The sequence below is a fragment of the Mustela putorius genome, unplaced genomic scaffold, assembly GCF_011764305.1.
Source record: "Mustela putorius furo isolate JIRA1106 unplaced genomic scaffold, ASM1176430v1.1 tig00003937_pilon_pilon_pilon, whole genome shotgun sequence".
Taxonomy (NCBI): domain Eukaryota; kingdom Metazoa; phylum Chordata; class Mammalia; order Carnivora; family Mustelidae; genus Mustela; species Mustela putorius.
The window spans coordinates 3,087,188-3,114,099 of NW_025422082.1; the positions used below are offsets into that span (position 1 = coordinate 3,087,188).

Here is a 26,912-nt window from a genome sequence, read left to right on the forward strand (position 1 = left end):
TTCATTATTTCCTGAGGCTTTTCTGATGATAACACATACCTTTGTAATGTAAAATATGTTTGTTTTTTTGGGGGGGCACCTGACTGACTCAGTCCGAAGTTGTTCATGCAGCTCTTGAACTTGGGGTCATGAGTTCGAGTCCCACATTGGGTATAAAGATTACTAAAAAATAAGGAAACATGGGGCGCCTGGGTGGCTCAGTGGGTTAAAGCCTCTGCCTTTGGCTCAGGTCATGATCCCAGTGTCCTGAGATCGAGCCCCGCATCCAGCTCTCTGCTCAGCAGGGAGCCTGCTTCCTCCTCTCTCTTCTCTACCTGCCACTCTGCCTACTTGTGATCTCTGTCTGTCAAATAAATAAATAAAATCTTAAAAAAAAAAAAAGAAATGTTCATTTCTAAAAAAAAAATAAAGAAACAAAAGTATGTTGGATTTTCATAATGCATAATGTTCCATCCAACATCATATTTCATGTAACCATTTTCTTTTGCAAATGAAATCATATAGTATATACTATTTTGTATCTTGCTGCTTTTGTTTCACCATAATGTTTGTAAGCTTCATCCACATTATTGCATGTATCAGTAATTATTTCTCTTTTATTAGCTAAGTAGTATTTCATTATTTGGATGATCACTACTGTCAGGTAAAAAACCTAAATGTAGAATTACTGGGTCATACAGTAGGTGTATATTTAATTTTGTAAGAAATTTCCAGGGGCAGGGGTGCCTGGGTGGCTCAGTGGGTTAAAACCTCTGTATTCCGCTCTGGTCATGATCTCAGGGTCCTGGGATAGAGCCCTGACTCGGGCTTTCTTTCTGCTGGGCGGGGAGCCTGCTTCCCTCTCTCTCTCTGCCTGCCTGTCTGCCTACTTGTGATCTCTGTCTGTCAAATAAATAAATAAAATTAAATTAAAAAAAAAAAAGAAGTTTCCAGGGGTGCCTGGGTGGCTCAGTTTGTTACGCGTCTGCCCTTCAACTCAGGACAGGATCCCAGCATCCCAGGGTCCTGGGGTGGAGCCCCCGCATTAGCCTCCCTGCAGGCCTCTTCTCCCTCTCCCACTCGCTCTGCTTGGTTCCGTCTCTCTCTATGTCTCTGTCAAAGAAATAAAAATCTTAAAAAAAAAGAAATTTCCAAACTGTTTTCCAAAGTAGTTTTAGCATTTTACCCTCCCACCAATAACAAAGAAGAGTTGTAGTTGTTCTCACTCTTGTCAACACTTGGTATAATCTGTTTTTTAAACTGCTGTATTTTATTTGCTTCTTTGTTTATAAGGGGCTCGAACTCATTACGCTGATATCAAAGGCCACATGCTCTACTGGCTGAGCCAGCTAGGTACCTGGGTATTGAGAATCTTTGGTTTCAGCTGGTGAAGTGGTGTCTCAGTATGGTTTATCATACATTTCCCTTATGACTAATGATGTTGAGAGAATCTTTTCATCAGCTATAGCTAATCTCTTCTTCAACTGATACTGACAAATCCCTTTCCAGAGAAGTTGTGCTAATTAGTAATTCTACCAACAGTGTCACTTTTTTTTTTTTTTTACGGAATCTCTACATCCAGCATGGGGCTTGAACTCATGACCTTATGATCAAGAGCAGAATGCTCTGAAGAATGAGACACCCAGGTGCCCACTAACAGTATCACCTTTTATTTTATTTTATTTTAAATATTTTATTCATTCATTTGACAGACAGAGATCACAAGTAGGCAAAGAGGCAGGCACAGAGAGAGGGAGGAAGCAGGCTACCTGCTGAGCAGAGAGCCCGATGTGGGGTTAGATCCCAGCACCCTGGGATCATGACCTGAGCCATGGGAGGAGGCTTTAACCCACTGAGCCACCCAGGCGCCCCCAGTATCACCTTTTAAAAATGTTTTCCAGGAGCGCCTGGGAGGCTCAGTGGGTTAAAGCCTCTTTCTTTCACTCAGGTCATGGTCTCAGGGTCCTGGGATCCAGCCCCGCACCAGGCTCCTGCTCGGCAAGGAGCCTGCTAACCCCCTCTCTCTCTGCCTGCCTCTCTGCCTACTTATGATCTTTGTCTGTCAGATAAATAAATAAAATCTTAAAATAAAAATAAAAATGTTTTCCGATTTGCTATGTGAAAAATGGCATCTTGATTTAATTTGAACTTTTTATTACTTATGAAGATGAACATTTTTTTTGAACATTTAAAAAAATATTTTATTTACTTATTTAACAGAGAGAGAGAGCACAAGTAGGCAGAGAGGCAGGCAGAGAGAGGAAGCAGACTCCTTGCTGAGCAGAGATCCCGATGTGGAGCTTGATTCCAGGACCCTGAAACCACGACTTGAGCCAAAGGCAAAGGCTTAACCCCCTGAGCCACCCAGGCGCCCCGAAGTTGAACATTTTTTAATGTTTAGTGCCTTATTTATTCTTTTATAAAGTCACTGTTCGTGGCCTTTGCCCATACTTGTATTGCAGACCTCTTCTTCTTTTGAATAGTGAAAGTTCTTTATCCTGACGTAGGAGATGCAAATATCTTGTTTTGTGACTTTTAATTGTGTTTAACTTTTCAAAGTAGTCAAACAATATTCTTTTCTGATTCATTACCTTTTTTTTTTTTTTTTTAAGATTTGTTTATTTGTGAGATAGACAGAGGCAGCACATGGGGAGGGCCAAAGGGAGAGGGAGAGAAGCAGACTCCACTAAGCACAGAGCCCAATGTGAGGCTCAATTCCATGACCCTGAGATCATGACCTGAGCCGGAATCAGTCCAAAGCTTAACTGACTGAACTACCCAGACACCACCCTTTCATTACTTTTGAGTCATGGAAGTACTTATCCAAATTAGCTAAGTTATGTTTGATCTGGTAAGTAATGGGGAGGGAACATCAGCATCTGCTGGGATATATTAGCTCTGGAGCTACCACAATTAACCAAGTAAGATAACTTCTTCATTTTCTTCTAGATTTCTTCTTTTATGTTTTACATGTAACTCTTTTTTTTTTTTTAAGATTTATTTATTTATTTGACAGACAGAGATCACAAGTAGGCAGAGAGGCAGGCAGAGAGAGGAGGAAGCAGGCTCCCCGCTGAGCAGAGAACCCAATTGGGGGGGGGCGCTATCTCAGGACCTTGAGATCATGACCTGAGCAGAAGGCAGAGGCTTTAACCCACTGAGTCACCCAGGAGCCCCACATGTAACTCTTTAAACAAGGTTCACTTTATTTTGATGTTATAGAGATTACTTAAAAATAAAATCTTTTTAAGATTTTATTAGAGAGAGAGAGAGAGAGAGTAAGCACATGTACAAGTAGGGGGAGGGGCAGAGGAAAGGGAGAAGCAGACTTCCGGCTGAGCAGGGAGCCCAATGTGGTGCTCCATCCCAGGACCCCAGGATCATGACCTAAGCTGAAGGTAGACATTAACTGACTGAGCCACCCAGGCGCCCCAAAAGAAAAATCTCAAAAAAAAAAAAAAAAAAAAAAGTAAAACAAAAAGCTTTGGGGCTTCTAGGTAGCTATCAGTAGAACATGCACCTCTTAATCTCAGGGTTGTAAATTTGAGCCCCATGTTGGGGCTCAAATAAAATCTTAAAAAAGTAAAAAATAAAATAGTTTGATGTTATAGAGGGCCTCCAACTTGAGATCCAAGTGATAATTTCCCACTACTACTATTATTATTGAAAAATCCATCTCTTCACAGTGGTTTCCAATGTTTGCTTAGTATTTTTGTTTTTAGCTATCCTGTTCTTCCAGATGAATTTTAACATCTATGCTGCAGGGACCAATTTATTTTGCCCTTTAGAAAATTTGCTCTGTTTGACAGAATTGTGGAGTTCTCATTACTTCTCAAATGAAGAACTTCCTCAGGATATCTGAACAATTCTCTTGGGTGGAAACCTGATGTCAAAACCCAAGGAAACAGAACCAAATTAAATCCAACTTTCAAGGTGCTCCTGCCTCCTTGGGGTTACTACGAATAGCCTTAGGTCAAAACCCCAAGACTTAATTCAGGGAATACATAAATCTATATTAATGGAGATTCAGGCTTCAACCCTTCTAATCTTTTAAGTGGGAGCTGTCCAAAAGAACTTTCTGCTATGATAGAAATGTCCTATGCTACCATGTCCAATAAGGTAGCCACTAGCCACTAGCCACAGGTAGTTACTTAGCACTTGAAATATGGCTAGTGCACTTGAGGAACTGAATATTCAAATTTTTAGTTCTATTTAATTTAAATGTGTGTAACCACATAAGACTTATTGGCCACAACAGCAACTGGACTGGATTGTCTGTTTTTCCTTGGATCTCAGTTTCGATATTACGTTATCACGGCTAAACTCAAAATACTTTTTGACTTTGCCAGGCACTATACTCCGTGAGGGAAGACAGTCACAGTAAGATAGTTTCTAAGTTTACAATTTAAGGAAAGAAAAGATCAGTTTTTAACCCAGAGATGAGCTACATTGTTTGGACTCTCTAGGGACTTGCCCATAGTGTCCCGCAGGAAGCCTGAGCGGGACAGATGTCACTGCATAGAACTGGAAGAACAAGGGGGGGTGCTTCTAGCAGAGTAGGTGACCCACAGGGCTTATTGGAAGGTCAGTTCCCCGCACATTGGAGGTCCCTAGAGTTGCTGCTCTTCCTTCTCTTGGAAGTGGAAAGGAAGTGAGGAGGCCAGGGGGCCAAGCCGGGTCTCACGCCGTGGAATCGGAGGCCCGCCAACTACTGGACTGGAGCTGGCATGGACACGAACGGACTTCTTCCTATACTAACTTCACTCAACAAATGTGAAAACTGAAATGAGGGCTTAAATGAATTTGGTGATTGGGGTGAGGGGAGGGGAAACTGCGGGAAGGAGCGTGGTCAGCTTGATAGGGACTCCCTAGAGACCGAGTGGGTGGAAGCCAAGAAGAAAAGGTGGAAGGACTCCCGTGGGGAGTGTCTGGGAAGACCAGCGCTCTCGGCAAGGTGGCCCGGGGGTGAGGGTGACAAGAGGCTCGCGGCCCGGGGAGCCGCGGCTCGGTCTCCGCGGCCGGGTCACAAGATGGCCGCTGCTTCGCCGCGGCTTTCCGTGCCGGACCCAGGGGCCGGTGGTAGGTGCTGCGGGCCGGGGCAGCGGCAGACAGCCCAGGGGGAGTCAGCTGCGAGGAGGGCAAGCTGAGGAGAAGGGAAAACTGACCGTCGGAAGCAGGAGGGAAGAAAGGAAGCACGCGAGCACGGAGTGCGGCTGCGCGGGCCTCCGGCCTCGCGAGGAAGGGGAGAGTCGGGGTGGGCGACTGCCGGGGGGGACGGGGCGGGAGGTCAGGTGGCCGCGCGGAACAGGGCAGCCGGGCGGCGAGTTGGGCCTCGGCGGCGGCTGCGGCAGCGCGCGGGCCGCCGGGAAGTTGGGAGAGCGGCGTGCAGGAGCGCGCACGCGCGCGCACGCGGGACCGGGCCGCGAGCAGCAGCGGGCGCCGGGGTTGCCTCGCCGAGCCACCCGCGCTCCCGACTCCGCTCCTCAGGAGGGAGCGGCCAGTGGGCCCGCATCGTGTTAGCGAGGTTCGAGGCCCGGCTGCCGTGGCCTCCTCCTTTTGGTACCTGGGCCGCCCGGAGGAGCCGGGTCCGGAGCACGGCGGGCTGACTGGCCCCGGGGAGCTGACACCGCTGGACACCAAGGCGGAGGTGCACGTCTGGCGGTCGCCTGGAGCCGGGAGGAGGCCGAGGGGACCATGTCCGGGAGGAACCACCACCTCTCCACCACCGAACGCGTCATCAAAGGTGCCGGACGGGCCGGGCCCTCGTCGTCCCCCGGCGGGAAACAGCCTTTGGCGGGGGAGACAGCGGGGGGCGGAGGGCGGCGGGGGACCCGGGCTGCGTCGGTCCGCGGGGAGGACCGGGAGGGGGTGTGAGAGAGGGGAGGGGAGCCCTGCGGGGCCGTGCCCGGGCGTTTTCTGTTGCACCTCGATCCGCAGCTAGCTGGAGATTGCCGCTTTATCTCCCGGAGTGTGGGACCTGCAGGTGGGGTGGGGATTTCTTCTCCCGCCACCCCAGAGGGCCGGGATCCCCATCTTTTTTTTTAAAAGAAACGATTCCTCTTTTCTCGTCTTTCATCTGGTGAAGCCATCTGGGGTGATGTACGCAGGGACTTCAGTAGATTCTTCCAAGTCACATCTTCCTGCCGCTCCGCTTCTTTAGGATCGGATGATCTCGCCCCACCCCCCACCCCCCTTTTTAAAGGACGTTTACCATGTACCTTTTGGCCCACTTTCTACAGATCACCCCAAGTCCCTGCTGTTATTAAAAGGAACAGTTTGGTGAAAAAAACACAAATAAATCCATTTTGTGATGTGTGAAAGGGACTTACAGATCTCTTAACATGATGTTGGTGCTTTATTTTATTTTTTGGCTGTAGAGACCTGAAGACGGATGGTCTCTCATTCAGATATCTAACCAAAACTAAAATGTTCCTTACTGTAGGGTTTTACGTTATACTTTTTTCTGGTCCTAAACTACTTATACTGGTTTAAACGTAACTACTAATTTATGCACTTCTTTTGTTCAGCGGTAACACTTAGGTACAACTCTTTGCTCTTGAGTTTTAACTATGTGGTTGAAAGCACTAATTTATAAGAAGGGAGTATACACCTAAGCGAGTTGTTAGTGGCTTCTGAATAAAGGGGTTAAGTGTAAGTGGGCAAAACTATTAAAATACTTTTATGTTTTCGTTTTGTAATTAGAAGGAGAAAGGAAACGAAGATTGGTGACAATATTTTTTTTTTTAAAGTGGCAAAGCCTATTGAATGTTCAGTGAAGGGGAGGAATTTTAGTGTTTAACTTAAATATTTTTCTCCCTAAAAAATGAATCATCATAAGTGTTGATTTTCTACACTATTAATTTTAGTGTGTAACTTAGTTTCTTCCCCTCTAAAAAGTCAAGATCATAAGTGATGATCATAAACACTGATTACCTACATTATATAATGTTCCGTAGATATAATGGGGTTTTTGAGATATATCTACTCAGAGATCATCTGGTATTATTGAGGATTGAAGTGAATTGTTCATATAACTGACATTTTTTAGTCCTTTGTTGAATAATTTTCATCTTTTTAATGTCAGTTTTTATAGTATATAAAAGTATAAATCTTCTCTTAAGATAAAGAGTTTAAACCTTCTCTTAAGATAAAGAATATACTAAACATAACCTTTTTTGATCAATCAAGGTCAGTTGTGAACATTAATTTCTGTCCTGTGCTGTTAACATGGCTGGTGCATTCTGCTGTTTAAGGGTGTTGGCAGTTTCCTCCTGTGCCAAAATGACTGCTTACTGCTATACTGTTTAATGCTTTTGTCTGTTTTTTATCTCTTCCAGTACTGTTCTTTATCTGTCAAAATATGCCCTTCTAATCTGCTATTTCTAAGCTGAAGTAGGCAGGGAAACCAGATAAACCAGAATTGTGTGTCAAGTTAGAAGAAATAGGATCTCAGTGAAGCTTAGTGGCAGTCCTCAGGCCTTTAGGAATCTCGAATTCTGATCGCCATTGTAGCATGTAATTTCCACCATAAGATATAAAGGCAATCTTAAAATGACCCTTTCAGACCCTTAAATATAGAAGTAAAGTGAAATGAAACATAGTTAAAAGGTAGGTGCTGTCTTATTGCTAGGCATGCTCACAGTTAAATAAACACTCTTTTTTTTTTTTTAAGATTTTTTATTTATTAATTTGACAGAGAGAAATCACAAGTAGATGGAGAGGCAGGCAGAGAGAGAGAGATAGGGAAGCAGGCTCCCTGCTGAGCAGAGAGGCTGATGCAGGACTCGATCCCAGGACCCTGAGATCATGACCTGAGCTGAAGGCAGCGGCTTAACCCACTGAGCCACCCAGGCGCCCCTAAATGAACACTCTTATAGTCTGTATAATTTATGTTTTTTGACCAAATTATAAATTACTGCATGTTGTATACTTATTATTATTTTTTTGGTATGTTGTATAGTTATAAGATTACTCTTAAATAAATGAAATATAATGATTTCAAACCCTTACTTAGAATGTGTGGATTTATCTTAAATATAAAAACTGTAGAGTAAGAACTTGACCACAGAAATCTTGGTTTATCTGTGACTTATGCTGATTTTTTCCTGGGTTTTCCAGAGTTTGAAATAGTTGAGGGTGTTACTGTATGTGTAGCTAAGGTCCACTGTATTGGGTACTAAATCCTGATCTGATATTATCTTGACTGGCCAGAGTTGTCTGCATTTATTCACAGCTGGAAATCTTTTCAAAGTTGAGACCACACCCCAGTTATTTTTGGTTCTGTCATTTCCTGTTAACTTTAAAGTCTACTTAATTGTTTCGTTTGAACAAATCTTGGAGAATAGTGGGAGGGAGTGACTAGTATTTTAAGTGTCCTTTAAACAGAAACTTTCCTAAAATGAAGAAGTACTAGACTGATGGTCAGAAAACCTAGGTTTTATTGCAGCAGGAGCTTACTTGTGACCTTGCCTTTTTTTTTAACCTTGCTTTTTCACTTAAACTCTCTCCCTTTTTTTTCCTTCAGTAATCTCATGGGCAAAATAAGGTTAATAATACCTTATTTGTCAAGCATCTGAACCACACAGAGATATAACTGACATGAAAAGCTTAAGACAGGTTGTATAATGAAACACGATAGTAGTTTGATAACAGGTCAGTTTCTACATAAGTGGTTAGTAGAGAAAACATTAACTTTTTTTTTTTTAAAGATTTTATTTATTTATTTGACAGAGAGAGATATCACAAGTAGGAGGAGAGGCAGGCAGAGAGAGAGAGAGGAGGAAGCAGGCTTTCCACGAAGCAGAGAGCCCAATGCGGGGCTCGATCCCAGGACCCTGGGATCATGACCTGAGCTGAAGGCAGAGGCTTTAACCCACTGAGCCACCCAGGTGCCCCAAAACATTAACATTTTTAAAAAGATTTTATTTAGAGGGCGTATGAGTGTGGGGAGGGGCAGAGGGAGAGGAGAGAGAATCCAAGGAGACTCCAGGCAGAGCACAGAGTCCAGTGCAGGGCTCCATCTCACAGCCCTGAGATCATGACCTGTGCTGAAATCAAGAGTTGGTTGCTTAATGGACTGAGCCATCAAGGCGCCCCTCATTAACATTATTTTAAAAGATTTATTTATTTGTTTGACAGATCACAAGTAGGCAGAGAAAGAGAGGGGTAAGCAGACTCCCCGCTGAGCAGAGAGCTGCGGGGCTTCATCCCAGGACCCTGAGATCATGACCTGAGTGGAAGGCAGAGGCTTTAACCTACTGAGTCACCCAGGTCCCCCTTATTAACATTTTTTTGGAGAAATCATTAACATTTGGAAAATATCAGAATTAGAAATTATGTGAAATAAAAGTTGGAAAACTGTTCCAGTCAGGAAAATACTTGTTCTGCAATTTATTTTTTTATTTTTAAGAAATTACTGCACCCAAAGGGACCCCATCCTCTTCTATGATTTAGAGGATATCCGGGTGGAATCAGTTCCATGTGTAACAACATGAAGAGAACAGGACAGTTCTGTCTAGTACTTTCTTACCAGCTGGTTTCTTCCCTAGCAGTTGATGGTGTTTATTTTATGTTTAAAAATATAAAAATTGTTATGATTTCATTCATTCATTAAGTGTTTATGGAGAACCATCTGCAGTGTATGCCAACAAGTGCTCCTTTGTTTCTTTTTGTTTTTAAAGTAACAGTTCTGTAGTGCCTCTAGAATAGTCAGTATGCATTGTGGCATCACTACTGGTTTCTAGAGTAGAAAAAACCCAGAAACTCAAATGACTGAATTGTGAAAATCTTTCAGCTTGTTTTTCTTTCTTTCCACCCCCCCCCCCCCAGTTTGAGAGGCCTTTTTTTCTTTGACAGTGATTTAAAAAAAAAATGATTTATTCCCCTGGGCTGAATCTTTTCAGAAGCAACAAAGAAATTTCACTAGGAATTACATTACAGATGTGGAGAATCCATTTTTGGTAGCCAAATGGTGTTTCACAGAGAAGTCAGAATTCTTTTCAGTAAGATGCTCATAGATTTCTCCCATTCATTTGTGGAATTCAAGTGTATTGTATATTCACAGGATGTCTGTGTCATTTGTATCACACAGAGGCTACTGGTTCTTTAATATCTGCCAGTGAGAATAGTGCAGCTATGGCTTTCTTAAAAGATTTTTAATAATAGTATGGACAAAAATTACTATTTTCACAAGATTACCCTGAACCCTGTTTTCAGTCTCTGGTACCTGTGCCTCATTTATTTACACAGCTCTTGTCCCCTCTTGCCTTTTTTTGTATTACGAGAATGAATTTACCAAGGGTATATATGTTTTTTTTTTTTTTGCTTTTCTTTTTATTATTAAATATTTTATTTTTAAGTAATCTCTACACCCAATGTGGGCATTGAACTCACAACTCTGAGATCGAGAGTCGCGTGTTCCACTGACTGAGCCAGCCAGGCACCCCTGTTCTTTTACTTTCTTAATAGGATTACAGTTTTTCAAAATATAAAGTTGGTGAGAGATAAAAATGAAAAAATGCAATTAATAATTGCCTCAGAACAGCTAGGCTTGGGAAAGGCCACCATCGTATTTAAGGATTTGGTAGTGTCTTAGTGAGGAAAAGCTAAAAAGAAGAAAATGAGTTTTAAAGTATATTATACCTAGGGGCACCTGGGTGGCTCAGTCCTTAAGCATCTGCCTTCTGCTCAGGTCTTGATCCCAGGGTCCTGGGATCAGCCCACTTCGGGCTCCCTGCTTGGTGGGAAGCCTGCTTCTCCCTCTTCCACTCCCTCTCCCTGCTTCTGTTTTCTCTCTCAGTGTCTCTCTCTCTGTCAAATAAATGAATACAATTTTTAGAAAAAGAAAAAAAAAGTGTATTATACCTGATGTGAAGTGGAGGTAACTTGTTTAGCAGAAAAGTAAGTTGTTTTAGCTACATAGGGTTTGGAAAAATATGCAGAAGTAAGGATGGAGAAAAACAAAGTGTAATTGACTGAGGAGTAGACAGGTGGGTAAAATTAGGAGCGTCAAAAATTGGAAGAGGTAAAAGGAGGAAGAGGAGAATAGGGATAGCGGAAAACCTTTAGGGCAGTTGATAGTGATTTCATTAAGGGAACAGCAAGATTATTTTGATGGCTGGGGTTCTTGGGTGACTCAGTTGTTAAGCATCTGTCTTTGGCTCAGGTCATGATCCCAGGGTCCTGGGATGGAGCCCCACATTAGGCTCCCTGCTTGGCGGGAAGCCTGCTTCTCCCTCTTCCACTCTCCCTGCTTGTGTTCCCTCTCTTGCTGTCTCTCTCTGTCAAATAAATAAATAAAGTCTTTTTTAAAAAGATTATTTTTGTTTTGTTTTTTTTTAAGATTATTTATTTATTTATTTGTCAGAGAGAGAGTGAGTGAGAGCGAGCACAGGCAGACAGAGTGGAAGGCAGAGTCAGAGGGAGAAGCAGGCTCCCTGCGGAGCAAGGAGCCCGATGCGGGACTCGATCCCAGGACGCTGGGATCATGACCTGAGCTGAAGGCAACTGCTTAACCAACTGAGCCACCCAGGCGTCCCTAAAAAAGATTATTTTCGATAGCTATCTATTAAAAAAAAAACCCCAGGGGCGCCTGGGTGGCTCAGTGGATTAAAGCCGCTGCCTTCGGCTCAGGTCATGATCTCAGTGTCCTGGGATAGAGCCCCGCATCGGCCCCTCTGCTCAGCAGGGAGCCTGCTTCCCCCTCTGTCTCTGCCTGCCTCTCTGCCTGCTTGTGATCTCTCTCTCTGTCAAATAAAATAAATAAAATCTTTAAAAAACAAAAAACAAACAAACAAAAAAAACCCCAAAGCTTAGTTGACTTGTAAATATAACTCTGAGTTACAGATGATTCAAATATCATAAAGATATTATGACAGTGAGACAGACTTGTTTTTATTTTATTGAAGAGATTGTTAAAAAAGTGGAAAAAGTTGGTAGAGGGATAAAGTAAATATTAAAAAGCACTAATAAGCAGAGGAGAGAGAAAGGATTTTCTAAGAGTATTTCCCATCACTGTTAATCACACCACTTACCCATTTAGTCAGTGACTCGGATGATGAGCCTGGGAATCAGGCCAGACTCTTTCCTATCCCTTTCACTTCACATCCAGTGCTACTAGACTCAGTTCTGTGGATTTTTGGTTTGTACAGAACCTTCTACATCCTCTTCCTCTCTGATATTTTGCCTATACTATTGCAGTAGCCTCTTGCTAGGGGTATTTAATTTAATGTCCATGGTGCCATCATGATCTGTGGATAATTAAAGGATTATTCTTGTGCTTGAAATCCTTTGAGCAAGTTCTGCCATAGGAAAAATTCTTTTTTTTTTTTTTAAAGATTTTATTTATTTATTTGACAGAGAGAAATTACAAGTACACTGAGAGGCAGGCAGAGAGAGAGAGAAGGAAGCAGGCTCCCTGCTGAGCAGAGAGCCCGATGCGGGACTCCATCCCAGGACCCTGAGATCATGACCCGAGCCGAAGGCAGCGGCTTAACCCACTGAGCCACCCAGGCGCCCATGCCATAGGATAAATTCTAATGTTGTTGATGTATAGTTCTCTTCATGCTAAACCTCCAGTCCTGTATTACTTTCTCCTCGTTTCATATCCCTGTTCCCAAACTTACTTTACTACTACTTGTAGTTCCCCAGAATGCCCTGAAATTTTATATCTGTGAATGAGTTCTTTGTATTATTTTTATATAGAATCTTGTGCCCCAACTTGGCCAGCCCCAATTTATCTTTCAAGCTTTAGCCAAGAGGACATCTAAGAAGCTTTTTCTCCTTCACTACTAAGCAGCCATACAGAATAATGGCTTTAGAACACAACCTTGAAATCAGACATACCTTGGTTCAAATTCTGCCTCTTTTAGTAGCAGACTGACCTTTGACCAGTCACTTAATCCTGTTTTTCCTCAATTTCCCTATCTGAATTAAAGGGATAATAGAACCTAGTTTATAGGATAGTTGTAAGGATTAAATAAACCCCACAAATTGCAATGACAGGTGTCTAGTAAGTGCTTAGTACGTTAGCTACTTTCATCATTATTAGCAGCAGCCACAGAAGCCATTGCCTCCTCTGTGCTCCTGTGAGCAGTCTCATTGCTTTTCACATTTCTTTAAATATTTTTATGTTATTTATACTGCACTGTATAATCCTTGTCCTTCAAGGGCAGGGATTGTGTATAATTAATGCTGAATATATTGCTTAGTATATAGGTGGTTAGTAAATGTTTAAGTAAAAGCATAAGAAGCTTATTTTATGGAAGACGCTGTAGAAAAGGGCACGGGCTCTGCTAATTACTAGCTGTGTGACTTTTGTCATTTGTTTGCCTTGCTTTAAGTTTAAAATGGAAAATAACAGTACCTACCTCAGAATTTAAAGATTGCATTTCATATTGTATGTAATGTGCTTAGCATAATGCCATAGTTAGCTGTTCTTTATTAAATGAGTTAATCTTGAATGTTAATGAGATTTGATAGCAGATCTGTTTGACTTTATTATTAGTTTTTAGATTTGTTTGACTCTAAGTGGCCTAGGTGAAATGAAGTTTTAAGAGTGTTGTAGTTTTTTAAAAGATTTATTTATGTATTTATGTATTTATTTATTGGGGAGGTAGGGACAGAGGGAGAGAATTTTTTTTTTTTTTAAGATTTTATTTATTTGACACAGAGATAGAAAGAGCCCAAGAGCTGGGGGAGGGCAGAGGGAGAAGGAGAGGCAGGCTGCCCCCTGAGCAGGGAGCCCCTGCAAGGGGCTCCATACCAGGACCCTGGAATCATGACCCGAGCCGAAAGCAGTAGTTTAACCTACTGAGCCACCCAGGCACCCCAGAACTTTTTTTAAAAAATTAGCATATAATATATTATTTATTTCATGGGTATAGGTCTGGGATTCATCAGTCTTACTTTTTTTAATGTCCAGGGTGCCATCATGATCTGTGGATAATTAAAAAAAAAAAAAAAAAAAGAAAAGAAAAATGGTGAAAATTTCCTTGTCATAGTATACATAGAATTTTAGAAATCATAAACGGATGCATAAACAAATATCTAATGAATCCCTACTAGAAGCAACATGTTTCGCTTTATACTTAGAAGCTTAAATACTGTCTTGGAAAGTACTCAATATAGCATATAATGGTCTCCCAAAAGTGTGATAGAAAATCAGAACTATGGAGCTTCCTATGACTAATAGTACCAAAGAAGAGCAGATGACTAAATGGTAGACTATATATAGCCCCCTCACTTTACAAACTGATAATCATTTCAAGTTTGAGCTTTCTTGATCAGTAGCCTAAAGAGATAAGACTTAACTTGTGGGTTTTTGTATGTATCCATAGGTACATTTTGTTCTGGTGACCTAGGGCTTTGTGGAGGTTTAAAAATAAAATAGGATAAAATAAAGAACTAAATAAAAAATTTTTAAAACATAAGTAAAGTAGGATAGTTTTAATGAATGGCCAGAGTAATAAAGGTAATTGGTGGATTTATCAACGAAGGGAGGCTACTTATTTTTACTTTTGGACACTGTTTTATTGAAAACATATGATGTCACTGTAAACTTATTGTTTCTGTCAGACTATCACTGATAGTGGTTTATTACTTAATTGGTTCTGGGAGAGCTAGTTCCCAGTACTTTGAAAGCATGCTCTATGACTGTCAAAAGAAGAGAGGGAATATCTCGAAAAGCTGTGTCAGACCGTGAAATAAAATTACTTGTTCTAATACGTTATGAAAGGATCTGAAAGCTACTTAACGACTTTCAGTAATAATATTTAACATAACCTCTTCAGCGGTGTTTAACTGGTTCGTGATTGGAAAAGCAGGTGAGTAGATTAGGAAATAAGTCTGCAAAAGTAGGGCAGGCTTGCTGGCTTAAAATAGGATTGAAAGCAGGGTTATTTGTAGTGAATAGAGATAGCTATTTAGGTAAATCCTAGTGTCCTGTGAGGGTAAGACCACACAATAATCTAAAAATAATAACTTACAGGTCAATAACTTTTAAGGTTTATCTTTCACACTTACTGTAGGATTAAAGTGGTCATCACCAATGTTTTCTTTCTCTTTTATGCAGATTTGCATCCGATGTTAGGTATATTTACCTAAAAATATCACTTAGGTAGTAGGTATATATTGTAGCAGGATACTGATACTGCCTGTGAAAGGCTTTAGAATTTCTTCAGGTTTAGAAACTTAGTTTCAAAATGTATTAAGCTTTTACTTTTAGATTCACAGGATGTTGTGAAGAAATGTACAGGGAGGTCCTACACTTCCTCCCCTAAGTCTCTGTCCTCCATAGCATCAACATCCCACACTACCACTTACTATACCAAACCGAGAAGTTGACATTGGCACAATCGATAGAGTTTATTCAGGTTTCACCAGTTATGCGTGAACTTATGTGCACATGCATGTGTCTGTAGCTCTGTGCAGGTCTACATGTGTAGACTTGTATAACTACCACAATGAAGATGTTTAAACAGAAACATCACTGCGAGATTCCTGTGTTATTGCCCCTTCGTAGCCACACCCATTCCCTTCAAGAAACCAATTTTATTGTTTATTTATTGTTTTGAATCATGTGCACACATGGTTTGATTAGTTTTTTTGCTTCTGAGTTGGAAGCACTGTTAAACAATTTTTTATTGAAATAAGGTAAGGCAGCAGCAACTGACTCGTAAAAAGCTAAGTTAAAATGTGTTACCAGAGGAACCTGGCTGGCTAAATCAGTAGAGCCTGTTAACTCTTGATCTCCAGGTGTTCAAGCCCCATGTTGGACATAGAGCTTACTTGAAAATAATAATAGGGGCGCCTGGGTGGCTCAGTGGATTAAGCCGCTGCCTTCAGCTCGGGTCATGATCTCGGGGTCCTGGGATCGAGTCCTGCATCGGGCTCTCTGCTCGGCAGGGAGCCTGCTTTCCTCTCTCTCTCTCTCTGCCTGCCTCTCCATCTACTTGTGATTTCTCTCTGTCAAATAAATAAATAAAATCTTTAAAAAAAAAAAAAAGAAAAGAAAATAAAATGTGTTAGCAATTTTTGAGCACTAAAAGCTTTCTTGGATAATATATATAGGCTTAGAATGATAACTCTCAACTCTGGTCACCAATCAGAATCAGCTTTGGAACTTAAAAAAAATATGGGAGAAAAATGGATACGTGGTCCCATTTTAAATATATCTGGAAACTAGTGTTGAGTATAAAAATGCAAGTTACAAAAGGATACACAGTATGATACCATATATATAAAATTTAAAATGTACTATGTTATGTATAGATATATTTATAACAAATTATATACATGTTGGAAGGATATACAACTACTTAAATATAGTAATTACCTCTGGAGAGGAAGGACTCAGATGGTAGTTGCTCGGTTATAACTGCAATATTTTTTTAGTTCTTAAAAATATTTGAAACTCAAGGGGCGCCTGGGTGGCTCAGGTGGTTAAATGTCTGCCTTCAGCTTGGGTCATAATCTCCAGGTCCTGGGATGGAGCCCCATATCAGGCTTTCTGCTCAGTGGGGAGTCTGCTTCTCCCTCTAACTCTGCCTTTCCTCCTGCTTGTGCTCTGTTTCTGTATCTCTCTGAAATGAAAAAAAAAAATTTTTTTTTTGAAACTCAGAACACATGGGTGGTTCAGCTGGTAAAGTGCCTGTCATCCCCTCAGTTCATAATCCCAGAGTCTTGGATTGAGTCCTGCATTAGGCTCCCTGCTCTGCTCCCTGTCTGTCCCTTCCCCTGCTTATGTTCTCTCTCTCTGACAAATAAATAAATAAAATCTTAAAAAAATATATTTGAAACAGATATGGCAAACTTAGTATTTTAAATCTACATGGGTACATGTGTAGGTAGCAATATTTGTAGTATTTATTTCCTATACCATATTATATAAAATTATTTTTGAAATATTTCATTAAAAATATCCCTACAGGGGCACCTGGGTGGCTCAGTGGGTTGGGCCTCTGCCTTTGGCTCAGGTCATGATCTCAGGGTCCTGGGATTGAGCCCTGCGTCGGGCTCTCTGCTCAGCGGGGAGCCTGCTTCCTCCCCTCTCTCTCTGCCTGCCTCTCTGCTTGTGATCTCTCTCTCTCTCTTTGTCAAATCAATAAATAAAATCTTTAAAAAAAAATCCATACATACAGTATATGATGTGTATGTCTGGAACTTCTTCTTTTTTCCCTTTTAGTATACCTTTTATTTATTTTATTTTGGTGCCAAGGGCAAAATGCTGCTATAACAATTATCTGAAAATGTGGAAGTGGCTTTGGAACTTTGAGAAGACACAGCTCAAGTCTCAACTTTGTTTATTTTGTTTTGTGTTTTAGGTATTTTATTTATTTACTTGAGAGAGAGAGGGAGAGAGAGAGCACAGAGGGAGAGGGAGAAGCAGATCCCTGCTGAGGAGGGAGCCTGATGTGGGGCCCATCTCAGGGCCCTGGGATTACGACCTGAGCCAAAGGCAGATGCTTAACCAATTTAGCCAGCAACTGCCCCACAAGTCCCAATTTTCTGATGTCCTTCCTTAATTTCTGTAGCCACCACTTATACCCCACTTATACCCCTTTATAGTCTTTCCTACTTAGAGTCTGTACCATACAGTGTATTGTTTAACTGTTCTGTGTTCATATTAAATCTTGTGATTTGAATATGAGTTATTTTTTCTACTTATATAGAACATAGGGGAGCCTGGCAGACTCAGTCATTGGAGCATGCAACTCTTTTGATTTTCAAGGGTTGAGTTTGAGTCCCATGTTGAGTGTAGAGATTCCTTAAAAATAAAACCTTTTTAAAATTTATTTTTTATTATTTTTTTAAAGCCTTTATTTACTTGACAGCACAAGCAGGGGGAGCAGCAGGCAGAGGGAGAGGGAGAAGCAGAAGCAAGCTCCTTGCTGAGGAGAGGATCATGACCTGAGCTGAAGGCAGATGTTAACTGACTTTGAGTCACCAAGGTGCCCCTTAAAAATAAATTCTTAAAAAAAAAAAAAAAAAAAAAAGAACATCAAGTTCTTCTAGGTAGAGTCCATGTGTTAAAATTGTATAATCTGTAAATGACTTACACAAATTGAACATGTAATAAGGCCAAATAAATATTGGATAATTTAACTACTTCCCTAGTATTTTTGAATTTTACTTGAAGAACGCTTCCACCTCTCTTTCTCCTATAGATTTCAGAACTTTAGACTTTAACAAATATAATTATTATCCTGTTCCATAAAGTCTATGCATAGAAACTTAGATCAATTCTAAATAGAATTACTGTTGAATGTTTTGTTTTTCAGTTACTGTCCTAGTCTTTTAGCTTTTAAAAGGATGACACTGGATGATTAGACTTGAATTGTTAACTTCCTCCGATGGTATTGTTGGAGATGAAGCTAAAATGTCAGAGTTTCATAGAGAAACAGGAGAGTTGATGATTGTACCCAAACTTTCCTAACCTTTGTTATTAGCAAGAGAGAAAGGTAGTTTTAACTGTGGTCAGTGAATTTCTTTACGTTTATTGCTTTTAAATTAAGTTAAGGAGGTCAGCAATAGTAAGTAGAATAATAAGAGAATAAAATGCTTCATTATTATGAAGAAGAATGGTGAAGTCTTAGCATGTGGCATTGTGTTTCACATATTGAAGTTGACATTAGAAAGGTAAATTTAGTAATTTGTTTTTTTAAATCTGTGTTCTCTTTTATAATAGAGCCACAAGTTGCTCACTATTCCTTATGCAATCCAGGTGTGAATTTTTTTAAGGTTTTATTTATTTGAGAGAGAGAATGAGCAAGTGAGAGAGAGTGTGAAGAGCTCGCATGTGAGTGGGGGAGGGGCAGAGGGAGAGCAAGAAGCAGACTCCCTGCTGAACAAGGAGCCCCATGTTGGCAGATGCTTAACAGATTAAGCCACTTAGGTGCCCCTGGTTATGAAGTTTTTGAGTGATTTTGTGTATTTCCATAAGAATTAGAGTGGATTCAAGATGACCACTAGTAATCACTGTCACTCACTTTGTTAGTTGGGGGGGGTTGTATCTAAAAGAGACAGTTATAGCTATTTTTTTTTAAAGATTTTATTTATTTATTTGACAGAGAGAGAGATCACAAGTAGGCAGAGAGGCAGGCAGAGAGAGGAGGAAGCAGGCTCCTTGCTGAGCAGGGAGCCCGATGCGGGGCTGGATCCCAGGACCCTGAGATCATGACCTGAGCCGAAGGCAGAGGCTTAACCCACTGAGCCACCTAGGCACCCAGTTATAGCTATTTTATCTGGAATTGTGTAAAATCCTTTAGTTTCCATGAGAGTATATATCTTGCATATTTGTTGTGTGTTATGCCTGCATAGTTCTCATTTGGATTTAAACTTTGGGCTCTCAAGGAACTTATTTTCATTCTAACCCATATTATATTACTTTGAATTATATATTAAGAAAAAGCATTAGAGATTATTTGTTTAGGCAGTATAGCAAAAAAAGGATAAGAGGTTAGATTCTGGAATCAGCGGACCTGGAATCATACTCCACCTCTTCCAGCTGAGTTGTGAGATCTTTGACAAATTTTCTAACTTCCCTAACATTGGTTATCACATCTGTCAAATAGAGATAATAATACTTAATAGAGAGACACCTGGGTAGCTCAGTTCGTTAAGCATCTGCCTTCAGCCCAGGTCATGATCCCAGGGTCCTAGGGTCGAGTCCTAAATTGGGTTCCTTCTTAAGTGGAGAGCCTGCTTCTCCTTCTGCTTGCTGCTCCCCTTGCTTGTGCTCTGTCTGTCTCTCTCTCTCTCTGACAAATAAATAACAAATTTTAAAAAATAAAACTTAAAGTGTTATTAGATTAAATGAGAATATATATGAAGTAATTAGCATAATGCCTGTTGTGTAGTTAGCATACAACTAGTAAACATCATGATCACTGTAGTTATTATTGCAATTCCAGTTAAGAAAATTAAAATCTAAAACCTATATTGAAACCTAAGGTTTTGTGGATACCATAGTTTTGACAATTTTGTACAACATAAGTAATTACTTCTGTGTCAGAGATTTTTAACTAACTTGTGTCAGCAACTTGAATGTGCTAATAATAGCAACACAATTGCCAAGTAGGGTATATCCCAGGAATGCAGAGTTGGTTTGAAAATCAAGTAGTATAATCTGCCATGGTAACCATATGAGAAAACTCATACGACTACTTCAGTAAATTCAGAAAAACCAATTGACAAAAATTCTGTACTCATTCATGATTTAAACAAACCTCAGGAAACTAGGAATAGGATAGGGGAGCTTCTTCAACTGATGCTCATTTAAGAAAAACCCACAACAAATTCGTACTTAATGGTAAAATATTGAGTGCTTTACCCCTAAGATTAGGAATAAGGCAACAATGCCCTTGCTTGCTACTTCTGGTCAGCATTGTAACTGGTTGTCCTAGCCATTGAAATAGGGGAAGAAGTAGAACAAAAAGGCATATAGATTAGAAGGGAAGAAATAAAAATGTTTCTTTTTACAAATTGCAAGACTGTAAAAAGTCTTAGGTAATCTGCCAAATAACCATTATTAACAGGATTTAGCAAAGTCAAAGGATACAAGGTGAATATATAAAAATCAATTGTATTTTTTTTTTAAGATTGATTTTATTTATTTATTTATTTATTTGACAGCTAGAGATCACAAGTAGACAGAGAGGCAGGCAGAAAGAGAGAGGAGGAAGCCGGCTCCCTGCTGAGCAGAGAGCCCCATATGGGGATCAGTCCCAGGACCCTGGGATCATGACCTGAGCCAAAGGCAGAGGTTTAACCCACTGAGCCACCCATGTGCCCCAAAATCAATTGTATTTTTATATACTATCAGCAAACAATTGGGAAATGATTTTTTTAATTTTTACTTAGAATATTTCTAAAACCCACGAAATATTTGGGAATAAATGTGACAAAAATGCATAAAATCTCTTTACTGAAAACCACAGTACATTCCTGAGGGAAATGAGGGAAATTAAAGACCTAACTATAAGGAGAGTTGGGGCACCTGAGTGGCTCAGTAGGTTAAGCCTCTGCCTTCAGCTCAGGTCATGATCCCAGGGTCCTGGGATTGAGCCCCACATTGGGCTCTCTGCTCAGCAGGGAGCCTGCTTCCCCCCCTTCTCTGCCTGCCTCTCAGCCTACCTGTGATCTCTCTGTCAAATAAATAAAATAGTTTAAAAAAAAAACTATAAGGAGAGTTATCATGTTCTTGGTCAGACAATGCAAAATTGTTAAGATGTCAGTTCCCCAAACTGATTTATAAATAAAGGCAATTTCAATAAAAATCCTGGGATTTTAATTTTTTAAGATTTTATTTGTTTATTTGAGAGAGAGAGAGTGAGAGAGAGAATGAGAGGGGAGAAGGTCAGAGGGAGAAGCAGACTCCCCATGGAGCTGGGAGCCCGAGGTGGGACTCTATCCCGGGACTCCCGGATCATGAACTGAGCCGAAGGCAGTTGCTTAACCAACTAAGCCACCACCCAGTCAGCCCCCAAATCCTGGGATTTTTAAATAGAAATTGGTAAGCTGATTCTAAAATTTATTTAGAGGGACACCTGGCTGGCTCAGTCGGTAGAGCACAAGACTCTTGATTTTGAGGTCATGACTTCAGGCCCCAAGTTGGCTGTAGAGATTACAAATAAATAAACTTTAGAAAAAATAAAGTTTGTATGGAAATGACTAAGACTGAGAATAAGCAAACCAATTTTCAAAAGGCAGAACAAAGTTGAAAAACTCAGACTACCTGATTTAATGACTCACTACAAAGCTGCAATAATCAAGACATAAGAGAAATCTTTGTGACTTTGGAGTAGACAGTTTTCTTAGGTCACAAAGAAAATGAACCATAAAAACTGATAATTGGACTGTATCAAAATTAAGATTTTTTTGTTCTTCTAAGTGTGTTTCATTAAGAAAATGAAAAGACAAGGGGTACCTAGGAAGCTTGGTTGACTAAGTATCCAACTCTTGATCTTGGCTTGGGTCTCATCTCAGGGTCCTGAGTTCAAGCCCCTTGTTGGGCTCCACATTGTAAAAAAAGGTGGGAGGGGGCACTTGGGTGGCTTAGTTGTGTTAAACATCTGCCTTTGGCTTAGGTCTGGATCTCAGGGTCCTGGGGGTCATTGTCAGACTCTGCACTCAGTGGGGAAGTTTGCTTCTCCCTCTTTCTCTGCCCCTCCCCCTAATAATGCTTGCTCACAAATAAATAAATAGGATCTTATGTAATAAGATTATATAATAAAGTATTTTTATTATATAATATTATATGATTACATATTATATAATAAATAAAAACTTTGTGAAGAACTTAAAATTCACTAATAAGACCATCAGAGTTTTAAAAGTAGACTAAAGATTTGAACAGATAAATCATAAACAAAAGTATACAAGTGGCCAGTAGCATACAAGAAGATATTTCAGCATCATTAGCTACTGGGGAATGCAAATTAAAACTACAATGAAATACCACCACCACGGATTAGAGTGTCTGAAACTGAACATTTCTAGTTTTAACAAGATATGGAGTAAGTGGAACTTTCATACACTGCTGGTGGGACTGTAAAGTTGTATAACTGCTTGGCAAAATTATTTGACATTTCCTTAATATGTTAATTATGCACCTTCCATTTTACCCTGGGATTCTACCCTTTGGTATTTACCCAAGACAAATGAAAACAAGAGATCTATGTGTATATGTTTATAACAGCTTTGGTCATAATAGCAAAATCCAGGAAATATCCAGCAGGTAAATGGATAACTATAATATGTTGCATTCTCACCATGGAGTACTACTTGGCAATAAAAACATACAAATTTCTGATATATGCAACAGCATGGGTGAATCACAAAAACATGCATAGTGAAAAAGACCAGACATAAATGACTGTATACTAGACAGTGCCATTTATATAAAACTAGAAAAGTCCAGATTTGTTTAGTGACAGAAAGCAGATCAGTGGTTGAGGTACTGGGGGCAGAGGAGAGGATCTTTTGGTAGTAATGGAGATGTTCTGTATCTTGATCAAGATTGTGGTTTTGACAAATATATACATGTGTCAAAATTTACCAACTTTTACACTTTAGTGGATGTAGTTTATTGTACCTAAATAAACCTCAATAAAGTTTATTAAAAAAAAAGAAGATATGAAAACTGTACCCTAAAATTAATGCAGGATTTAGTGCAAACGACTTATCTTTGTTAAAATGAGATCTTAAGTTAATAGACTAATATGAGGGGCGCCTGGGTGGCTCAGTGGGTTAAGCCTCTGCCTTCGGCTAGGGTCATGATCCCAGGGTCCTGGCATCGAGCCCCGCATCGGGCTCTCTGCTCAGCAGGGAGCCTGCTTCCTCCCCTCTCTCTCTGCCTGCCTCTCTGTCTCCTTGTGATCTCTGTCTGTCAAATAAATAAATAAAATCTTTAAAAAAAAATAGACTATTTCAAAGTTGTACTGAAAGCCTGAAAGAAGGAAATAAATTGAGACTCCTTGTGTACTAGGGATTAGTAGTTTGCTTTAGGAGGATAAAGTTTACTTAAAAATACTGTGTGAGGGCACCTAGCTGGCTCAGTCGGTGGAGAATACCACTGACTGGGGTTGTGAGTTCAAGCCTCACGTTGGATGTAGAGATTGCCTAAAAAGAAAAAAAAAAAACGGACGCATGGGTGGCTCCGGTGATTAAGCATCTGCCTTTTGCTCAGGTCATGATTCCAGAGTCCTGAAATCAAGTCCCGCATCAGGCTCCTTTCTTGGAGGGGAGCCTGCTTCTCCCTGTGCCTGCTGTTTCCCCTGCTTGTGCATGCGCTTTCTCTCTCTGACAAATAAATAAATAAGTAAATAAATAAAATAAAACATTACCTGGAGTTGAAATGCCTTTTAAAAGTGTGCTTTAGGGAAAGAAATATTTGCCTTTTACTGCTAGCTTTAGTATGTGGGTGTGTTTTTAGTCATTGTTTTATTTAACTGCAAATCATAGAAAAGGAAAGAAAAGTGAGCAAAGGATATGATGTTTATAGATAATTTATAAATAAATACATTTAAATGGTTGATAAACATGTGAACTTGTATGAACAAAGGTAATTTGTTGCTATGTTTTTCCTGATAGCAAAGAAAAAATAACTGCAGTGTTTAATAACAGTCTAGGTGAATTATATTATCTTTATGGTGGAGAGTCTGAAAATTATAGAAGAATATTTGTTGGTATGAGAAAAATTTAGTAGTTTGTTATAAAATTCAAAAGATTACAGGGTTGTATAATATAAGTAATTATAAAATAGTTTGTTTAAATATTTAAGATGTTAAGATACATACCAAAATTTTAAATAGTTGTTTTTGGAACTCTAAGAGATTTGTTTCTGTTTTGTGGTAGTTATTGGTTTTTTATTTTTTATTTTATTTATTTTTTATTTTTTTATTTTATGTTTTGTAGTCTTTTTAAGATTATTATTTTTTAAAATTTTATGTCCCATGCCCAGGGACTTGGACTCATGATCCCCAGATCAAGGTGCACTTGTGCTCTTTAGTTTTTATTTTATTTTTTTTCAAGATTTTATTTATTTATTTGACAGATGGAGATCACAGAGAAGCAGGCAGAGAGAGAGGAGGAAGCAGGCTCCCCGCTGAGCAGAGAGCCCAATGCGGGGCTCCATCCCAGGACCCTGGGATCATGACCTGAGCTGAAGGCAGAGGCCACAACCCACCGAGCCACCCAGGCGCCCTGTGCTCTTTAGTTTTTAAAAAAATCTTTTGCATTGAATTATAACATAGTATCTTTGATTTGGAGAAATCTTTAAGAACAGTTTGAAGATTAGATGAAGGTTGATAATTGTTGCTATGTGGGTTTCATTATGCTGTTCCACCCTGTATAATAAAAATTTGTCCACAAAAGATGCAAAGCTAATTATCACTTCTAACTGCTGGCTGATTTAGATTTACCTTCCAAACAGGAAGGGATTTTGAATTTTGACACAAAGATCTGTTGATAACCCATTGATGATCCATTAATGGTCTGGTGTCTTTTTAGCCTTTTAGAAATAGGTAATGAATTCTGTCTGCTGACAGCCAGCAATTCTCTGATTCCTGGATGAGTTGTAGCTGATTGGATATTGGTAGTATTACTGTTGGTTGACTCATTTATAATAGAATTACATACATTTGTAGATTTTATTTTATTTATTCTTTTAAATATGTAATAAAATAACATGGTATAGAGTTTTTTTTTTTTGTTTTAAATATTTCATTTATTTATTTGTCAGGCAGAAGGAGAGGTAGAGAGAGAGAGAGAGAGAGAGAGCAAGCGAGCACACAAGCAGGCAGAGAGGCTGGCAGAGGCAGAGAGAGAAGCAGGCTCTCTACCGAGCAAGAAGCCCATGCGGGACTTGATCCCAGGACTCTGGGATCATGACCCGAGCTGAAGGCAGAGGGAGAGGGGGAAGTAGGCTCCCCTCGGAGCAGAGAGCCTGATGCAGGGCTCAATCCCAGGACCCTGAGACCACGACCTGAGCTGAAGGCAGAGGCTTAGCCCACTGAGCCACCCAGGCATCCCCATGGTATAGAGTTTTAAAAGGTATATATCATAAAGTCTTTTTCCTATTCCTAATTCTAGGCCGCCAGTTGCCTGCCATAAGGATGTTAAAGCCTACCATGAAAGGCCACCAGGAACATATCTATGGTCAGAAAATAAGTTCACATTGATTTAGCTTGCTACAGCAGGGAATAGCACACACCAGAATAACTGTGGGGCATTTCAGAAGTGGGGAGTTAGCAAAGAAGATATACAAGGTTTTAGGAGCTGGAGTTAGTCACGGAGTGATTTTAGGGTAGAAATTAGTAGTTTGGGTGGGAATTGGCTAGAATCTGTAATTTAGGTGAGTTGATGGAATAGTCAGTGGCTTTATCTTTAGAACACATGAGTCCCTCAGGAGTTACAGTTATATCAGTGTGTCTTGATATTGGAATATAACGAGCTAATGTTTAAAAGGATTTGAGCTTAGATAGTATGTAATGCACATTGTGGCTTGGTTTGGTTCAGTTTATCTGTTTTATAAATCATAGTGTTTTTCTGAGTGTTTGTGAGCAATTTGTGTTTTCTCTTTCAATCCTCAGTCTCTGCTTTTGATCATTTGTTAATGACTTTGAGAGACTTAACATTTAGGGGAAGTGATCAGTTAAGATCTGTATCATTGGGGCACCTGGGTGGCTCAGTGGGTTAAGCCTCTGCCTTCAGCTCAGGTCGTGGTCTCAGGGTCCTGGGATTGAGCCCTGCATCAGGCTCTCTGCTCCGCGGGGAGCCTACTTCCCCCTCTCCCTCTGCCTGTGACCTTTCTCTCTGAACTAATAAATAAATAAATCTTAAAAAAAAAAATGATCTGCATCATTGTTAGATAGGTTGTGAATGTTTATCAAGCTTTTGATGGTAGTGATTTTGACCTTTATAAGCACCAGGCCACTTTGTTCTGTTTCTTAGATTTGTTAAATCATCTAACATGATAATATGTGACTATAGCATTTAAAACCTGGAGATCACACACACATGGCATTTACAACAAACAAAACTTCAAACAAGAGTTACTATTAAAGTTTGAAATAATGTTCTATGTATTCCATATCTATTTGGATCTTCCTTTATTAAGCAAGTCACTTTTTCCCCTTTGATTTTGGATATGGATTGTTCACCTTGTCAGTGTCTGAAAAATTTAGTCCTATATATGGTGATTGTCAGAGATACAGGTCTTGGTAGTACTAAGAATAAAGGACAGGGTGTTTACTGACATCTGAAATCTTGAACTAGCAGAGAGAGAAGAAAATAGCCGAGAGAATAAAGGGCAAAATCATGCAAAGTACATGGTAATCTGTGGCTTCTAGCATCTTAGAGGTTGTGTTCTGATGATCTTAAAAGTGAGTAGTCTAGGGGCGTATGGGTGGCTCAGTCATTAAAACGCCAGTGTT

The 26,912-nt window shown here is 40.0% G+C and overlaps 1 protein-coding gene across 2 annotated transcripts in view; it reads left to right on the forward strand.

Annotated features, from left to right (window-relative positions):
• Positions 1-5,272: 5,272 nt before the first annotated feature.
• Positions 5,273-26,912, forward strand: part of PPP3CC (protein phosphatase 3 catalytic subunit gamma) — a 93,436-nt gene continuing 71,796 nt past the window's right edge. Inside the window, exon 1 of one of the 2 annotated variants that reach the window (XM_013061799.2) lies at positions 5,273-5,722. In XM_013061799.2, coding sequence (XP_012917253.1) covers positions 5,674-5,722 — 49 coding nt within the window. In that variant the 5' untranslated portion in view covers positions 5,273-5,673. The remainder of the gene's footprint in view (positions 5,723-26,912) is intronic. The other variant, XM_004763293.3, reaches the window with a different exon arrangement.